General features: G+C 38.1%; 1 protein-coding gene across 1 annotated transcript; it reads right to left on the minus strand.

The window, feature by feature from the left end:
* Positions 1–4156: 4156 nt before the first annotated feature.
* C2H2orf66 (chromosome 2 C2orf66 homolog) lies at positions 4157–5335 on the minus strand. Its single transcript, XM_019983735.2, has 2 exons — positions 5180–5335; positions 4157–4336 (listed from the first exon to the last, which is right to left on the minus strand). The coding sequence occupies exons 1-2, from the start codon at positions 5297–5299 to the stop codon at positions 4157–4159; spliced, it is 300 nt and encodes a 99-aa protein (XP_019839294.2). The 5' UTR covers positions 5300–5335.
* Positions 5336–7742: the final 2407 nt, after the last annotated feature.

The raw sequence follows: 7742 nt of genomic DNA on the forward strand, positions 1-7742 counted from the left end.
TCTGAGAATCAAAATGAAATATCTGAGGAAAGGATAACACTGGATTTATACCATGACCACAGCATGAAGAGTACACAGGGAGGTCGCGACTCCCCTTTCTCAAGTAGAGGAGTCAAGATGGGGTATAACGCTTTTAGGGAGGCAGTTTTTCCACGGTTGTCTTTTCTGCAAAAGCTTGTCCCTGCTTTCACTCTGGGCTATCTTTTCAAGGATGTCTGGAGAACAAATAGCCTTGAAAGACAGAAATACTGTCTCCCTCTGGGGCAGAGGACAGATTTGTTTCCTGACCAGTATAATAAAGATGTTTCCCTCTGGGACAAAGGTTGGGCATGTTTGGGCATGTAGCCCCCTTATAAGAGTGAGGATTTCCTAAGTTTGGGGTTCCTTGGCTGTGGCACAAATCAACTCATGCCCACTAAACACCTGGACCCACCCCGCCATGGCCTCCATGATACTTTAGGGACAAGGGGAACCAATGCGAATGTAAAACTCAAGCTGCCTCCTGAGCCATGAATAACAAAATCTGTTGCCTCAGATCCAGGGATCTCAGGGTCCACCAAGATTTGTGAAATTGTAGCAGCTACTGTGTAGCTTGCAAATTGGACAAAATCTTGCACCCTTAATAGTTCTTGACCACACTAGACCTGGGACAGGGGCCAACAGGCCATGTCCTGGGGACAGGGAATGGGATGCTCATCAAAAAGGAGCAGAGTCAGTGTTGAGAGGCTGTCAAGGACCTAAGAAAGAAGGACTACAGACCCCTTGGGAGCCTAGATCACCTGCAGAACACTTAGCATTTTCATTGCAGGAAACACTAGTCTTCTGCTGATGACAAAATCAGTGAACAAAATCACTTCCCCAGTGACCTTCTAGAAACACAACTAGGGAGGTTTTTGTTGTCAAAATAATGGGGGAGGGGAATCACTAGTATGCCACTATATATTGTCTGGGGACCAGGTGTGCTAAATGGTCACCATGAAGACTTGTCCTTCCCCAAATGACAATCCCATCACTGTTGAGAAACTCTAGTCTAGTGGAGTGTAGGCCTCCCATCGACAGCTACCTGCCAGTTGTGGGGAATTTTTCAGCAGAAGGATGCATGCTGCTTCTCTGAGACTTTGCAAGCTCACAGCTGAAAGTCCCCTGTGGATGCTCTTCCTTTTCAAAGACCTTGAAACTGATAAAGCATTCCTTTTTTGGAGGTCTTGACAACCAGAGCAGGAGTGGTGAAAGGAAAAGGGAAAGCCAGTCCCTTTGGTATTTGAGTGGAACTAGACAGTGGTGAAGGATCCCCACCACTCTATCATTTATCTGAATAGGCTCTATTTTTATGAGGAATAATATCAATAATTATTTACATCCTTTAAATGGTTAAACAAAAAATCTTGGCATTAACTAGAAGCAGCTTCCATTACTGTGTGACTAATAGCAAAATATCACACATTTAGTTGAATTCAACAAGTATTTTTTGAGTGCTTGCTACATGCAAGGCATTGTAGTAGGTGCTGGAGAAATAAAAAAAGGCTTAGATATGATCTTGGCTCACAAATATCTCACAACTCTCCAGGGAGAACAGACACGTATATGACTACTTACATAGAACATACTGAACCAGATATATAACCTGTTCTTGCATATTTTATTATTCATATTCAATCATCCACCAAAAAAGCCACATAAAACTACTTTGGAATGTACAGACTAGTGTCATTAGGATTACAATGTTTGCTTCTGGCACGATGTATGGTTTTGGTTTTTGTTTTTGCAGAAATCAGAGAAAATGATACAGCCCTTCATAAAGAAAAGTAGCTGTTACAAATAAGAATATGAGAATCAGACCAATTCAGCCTGAGTTGGGGAGGGCTGGTGGAGGAAGAGCACTGGTTATGAAAGAAGGGAAATCTGCCTGTATCTACCCTCTCTTCCTATGGTTGTGTAGGTTCCTAAGATATCTGCTGTGGGGTTTCCCTTGTAGCTCAGTTGGTAAAGAATCTACCTGCAATTTAGGAGATCTGGGTTTGATCCCTGGGTTGGGAAGATCCCCTGGAGAAGGAAATGGCAACCGACTCCAGTACTCTTGCTTGGAGAATCGCATGGACAAAGAAGCCTGGCAGGCTACAGTCCATGGGGTTGCAAGTCAGACACGACTTAAGAGACTAAACCAGGATATCTGCTATAGCACAATATAGCCACCTCTGAACATCATGGCAGAGAACATCTCCCAGAGGCCTGAGCAACTCCTAAAATCCCATGTTTCTTTGTCTTCCATTTCAACTTAATTGTGGATATTCATTACTTACTCTCTCTTGACATGAAACTAAGACTGTGGGGTCTTTTAATAGAAATGTATATTCTTTGTAGGAAAAAGATACATTTTAAACCCAAATTCCTGTTACAGATAATTAACTAAAGTAAAAATGATCAATGTCCCTTTCAAATAAAAACACTGATGATAAAAAAGAAACATAGAACACAGCTGAAAGGAATTTCCTTTGACTTTATGGTGTTTTTGTAACCCTTGCAAATATATGCAGTGCTATATTGATATCTATGATTATTGAGTGGGGAAAAAACCATGCACATAAGTCACATATGTCCCAAAGCTCAAACTATTTACATGTAAATCTGGAAATACAGAATAAAATCATAACAGACTGATAAAAGTGGAGAGGGAAACACACACAAAAACTTAGCCATGATCAAGACTGAATTTTTCTAGTGAGAAGCTTCATCTGTAGTTTTAAAACCACCAGACTTCTGAAAGAAAAAGAAAACATTATAATGAAATAGAAATGAAGATTATACAATTAACCCAAAGACCCAAATATCAACATATTTCAGTGAAAACTCTTTTTATCTTCATTTCTTAATCAGAGTTGTTAAGACCGGAAAGCTTGTAATTTTGCTTCTTTCACAAAGTTGAATAATTCTTATTATATTACAGTACCACTAACAGTGCTTTTTTTTCCCCCTGCCCTTAAACATTATCTCATTTTGTGCTTACATGAGAATATGTACTTGATGTTTTCTCTAAAACTTTCTTTGAGTTAGAGATCCATATATGCAATTTATAGATGAATAAAGTAAGGCTTAAAAAATAGTTTGTATGCAATACTGTCCCATACTGAAATAGATACTTGTATTAATAATTATTCTCTTTTTAGTGTATGTTACTCTTGGGGCTGAGTGTGAAAAGTAGTCAAGGGAAGCCTTCATTAATATACTTATTTTTCTTCTATCTTATTTTCTCATTGAAGGACAGTTTTCAAGTGCATATGCCACACAGTAAATTGCATCCTCTTGTTAGAATAACAAGCATTATTTTTCTAAAATCATTACATTTAAAGTAGCTAATCATCAAAATCCTTTCACAATCATAATGAAGTGCAACAATGGTTTGCTTCCTCATAATTCCATCCATTTGCCCATGAAAGAATGGGAGTAGATTTTAATTACAATTCGGTTCCCTTTACTATTCAGCAAAATAAAAAGTTAATAGACTAGAATCACAATGTATTTTCTTTGCACCATACCTGTTACTTTTTAAATGGTAGGTATTTATTTGATAGGGATGCTAAAACAATATGAATAAAAATTAAATCTTAGACATAAATTTCTAAATTTTTTCCTATGATAAAGTGCCATCTTTACTAATATTCTACCTTTTTCTCTCAACTAGGTGAGGAAGTTCAAGCTCAAATATATGCCTAATAATTTCTCCCCAAAGAAACTATTCTTTTAACTTTTTAATTTCCATTTAATCCAACTGGACAATTCAATATATTTCTTTACATATGATTTTCCACATAATTTAGCTATATGACCTAGTCTGAAAAAAGATATAAGAATAGGTGGTTTTTCATTGTATTTCATAATTCTATTCAGTGATAATTCTACCATTTTAATATATCTCTTCTCCCAGAAAGCTATCCTTTGAAAATTACTGTCATTTCTTTTTAAAACCAGACTGTAAAATATATGAACCAAATCTGAGTATTAACAGTGACAAGTATGATCAGAACTGAGCACTTATTTATGTAAGGAAATAAAATCATTTATTCAAATAAATATTTTCAAACCTCTTTATGACTCAGTTATATGTTTAGAGAGATCTAGGGATAAAGGGATAAATTTTACCTGCACTCAGAGGAAACAGTCAGCCTTTGACGTAATTGGAGAGGGAGTTTTTCTGTTGTTCATAATCTGCAAATGCAGAAGCAATAAGTTCTGACTGGAAAGAGAGAGGCCTGGGATTCTCGTTCATGGAGAAAGTATCTGAAAACCTCCCAAGGTCAAGACCTCTTCGTTTAAAATATGCCTGAAGAGTTCTAAAAAACTGAAGAGAGAAAGAAATGTTCAATGTTATTTATAACTTAAATACCCCAAGCACTCAAAGGTGAGTATTTTTTCCTTCATTTTTCCCCCTGAACCCCACAGTTCTCAGAGCTCAGATGCCTCCTCTCTGACTGATGGTGAAACAGAGCCAGTTGTTCTGAATGTGGGGTTTTCAGCTGTGTGTTCTGCAAATACACAGAAGCTATGCAAAGTGCTATTCTATTATTTTGATACTATATTGTTATATTTTACATAATTTTCTTTAGAAAATAGTATTTTGAAATCATAAACTCAGCATGTTTGCTATATTTGGCATATTTTTTAAATGAGAATTTTAACTGATATTTTGAATTCTATTTCCTAGATAACTTTATGCTGAAAATAACACCTAGCAAATTGACAAGAATACAGGGAAACTTTCAGATTTTGCAACTGGGCTTTGCAAGTATTGGTTATATGACAATCTGTTTTGTTATCAGTTCAACCTGAGCTGTACAAAATGCAATTCCCTGTTACACTCTTAATTTTGTATACTTATTAGAAATCAAGGCTATAAAGTCAATATGTATATAAGATCATTTACAAATGTAATGTGCCATGTGTCTATAAAATCATTTCTAAATATAAATTTGTTTCTCCATACAGAAACAAATGTAAATTGGCTAGAGAAACTATAATAGAGCACTGGCTACTAGGCTAGCAAAATTCACCTCTAGTCCTGCTGGGGAATCTTCTCAACCTTTGGCAGCCTCGTCTCCACTGTTTAGCAGAGTGCGGTGTGCATAACTCCAGGGAGGTGCTGATTTCACCCCACAGCCCAGAATGTCCCAGTGGCTGTTCTTACCAGATCTCGGTTTCTAGGAATGTTGAGGGGCTTCCATTTTTCTTCATTTCTCAGCATGACTCCTTGCACAAGCCCAGGGAGCACCAGGGCGCCAGCCAGCAGCAGGAATGCTTTGGGCATGGTGGAAGGAAGCTGAGTGAAAGGAAGGATCAAGGAAATGTCGATGACCAGAGAGGGAGTGACTGAAGAAAAGAAAAAGAGAAGGGAGGAGAAGGGAGGGCAGAAGTAGAAAAGAGAAAGAAGAAACATTTTTAAAGGGAAACAAGGAAGAAGTAGTAGTATATTGATTCACCTGAATTTTGTAGTCTTCTTTTTTTCCACATTCATTTGCTAATGAGGTCCCCCCAGAACCAGCTGATTAGCTTAAAGGAGTCTATGAGAATGAGAATGTTATACAGTGACAAACAAAGCAATTATTAATACAACCTAGAAAGTGAGTATGCCTTTTCAACTGAAAAAAAAAAAAAGCACTTGTCCCAAAGAAAGTGTAATTCTTAATAATAACAACAACAGAACCCAAACCAAACAACAACCAATCTTAATTTACTTTAAGTGGTAAGACAGCAGTCTTGAAGAGAAGAAAAAAATAATGTACACCTTCCACACAGATCTGAGACAGACACACCACACCAGTGTTAGTAGAGATTGTCTCCCACCCCAAGGTGTAAAATGGAAACGAAACTCAACAGAAAGAGCTAATAAAACTTACCAGGAGTTTGGTTTTGCCTGGCCCTGGTTGGCTACACTGCCTGCAATCTGCAAGGCGATTCATGGCTACTTATAACCAGCAGATCAGTTGCAGGTGGGAGTCACTGACGTGAGCAGGGAGAGTTCAAAAATAATGATTCCATTTTCTTCCACAGCACAAAGACCCTTGAAAATCACATCTTCAGGCTTCTTCGGGGCTAACAGAGAATCTATTTGTCCTAAATACAGCAGAATCTCCTCCAACCACTGAACATTTTATTTGGATGTTATAAAATACACAAAGCACTTCCACACAGCAAAATGACTTTCTCCTTTTTCACTTCTAAGAGAAGGTATATACACAGCAGCTGGGAATATGATGATGACTGTCCCACCTAAGAGAATGCTCTTTTGAAGTTATTAGCCTTTCAAATTAAACAGAAAATTCTATTGCAAGAGATAAAATTGCTCTTTGTAACCCATAACTTGTATTTCTTCTGGGAATCTCAAGAAACTTTACAAGTTTTAAATAGTAGCATGGGTTATCATAATACCCCTTCAAAATAGAACAAAAAGATAGCGTACATTTTGTGGAGAAAAAAAAATATTACCTTATCTACAGCATCCTCTTGCTAAATAAATGGCATCTGCAGAAAATGGTAGGGTTGAGTAATCGGACTTGACGAATTGAAGTTGCCTGGATTGAAGAACAATCCAGGACAAGTTCTTTATTGAGAAGGTTAGTAATCTGTATCCCCTGGAGAAGGGAATGGCAACCCACGCCAGTATTCTTGCCTGGAGAATTCCATGGACAGAGGAGCCTGGAGGGCTAAGGGTTGCCCACCATAGGGTTGCAAAGAGTCAGACATGACTGAGCAACTAAACTTTCACTTTCACAGTAACTGTACTGGAATTTAGAGTACCTGGCTACAATCTTAGTCTTGCCATCTTGACCTTAGGAGGGTCATTATGACCTTCATTTATTCATGCCTTTGTTCATTTATTCAACAAATTTATATTGAATGCATACTATGTGCCAGGGACTGCACAGGGTTTTTGAGGATAAAATGATAAGAATTATAAATCTATTTATTTAATCTGTTAATTCAACAAAGGCACTTGCCCTCAGTGAATTAACAGATTAGTGGGCGAGACAGACATTAATCAAACCTTTATACAACAAAATGTATAAATATCAAGGATGACAACTTCTACTGAGATTATGGTGCTATGAGTGTAGAACTGGTGGATTTGATGCAGTATGCGAGATCAGGTAAGGTTTCTGTGAAGAACTGACCTTATATCTGGTAGATGAGTGGGAGTTACATAGGCAACCTAGGGAGAACAGAGAGAGAAGAGTTGTTCAGAAGGTGAGCAACTCTGCTAGCCCTTGTGACCAGAAGAAACATGGCATTAAAGCAACTGAAATTAAGTTAATATCTGAGGAGTAGAGGGAGCAATGTGGGGAGCTGATGCAAGATGGGCCTGTAGAAGTGGTCAGATTATAATCTTTCTGCTGCAAGCAGCGCTAAGTGACAGAAAAGTTTTAAGTATCCAAGTGACTTGATCAGACTTGCAACTTAAAGAGGCTATTCTGGTTGCAGTGTGGAGGACAGATTGAGCTAGAAAAGAGAGAGACCAGTAAGCCAGGCAGGAGAAGATGTAAACTTGGATTAGGGTGGTAGCACAGATGCAGAATAATGGTGGATCTGACAGATGATTAGAAGGTACTGGTAATGTACTGGATACTATGGAAGGCAGAGCTAAGGGGAAGAGAGTTTCGAGACCAATCCCTAGGTTTCAGGATAATGCAGCTGAGAGAACCACAATGCCATTGGCTGACATTTCAAATACCAGAAAAAAGAGACGAGGATCA

The sequence above is a fragment of the Bos indicus genome, chromosome 2 (genome assembly GCF_029378745.1).
Source record: "Bos indicus isolate NIAB-ARS_2022 breed Sahiwal x Tharparkar chromosome 2, NIAB-ARS_B.indTharparkar_mat_pri_1.0, whole genome shotgun sequence".
NCBI classification, from domain to species: Eukaryota; Metazoa; Chordata; class Mammalia; order Artiodactyla; family Bovidae; genus Bos; species Bos indicus.

Coding starts and splice junctions, on each gene's coding strand:
- C2H2orf66 (XM_019983735.2), bottom strand. CDS start 5,299: ATGCCCAAAGCATTCCTGCTGCTGGCTGGCGCCCTGGTGCTCCCTGGG. Junction 4,337..5,179: donor TTCCTAGAAACCGAGATCTG/GTAAGAACAGCC, acceptor TTCTCTCTTCAG/TTTTTTAGAACTCTTCAGGC.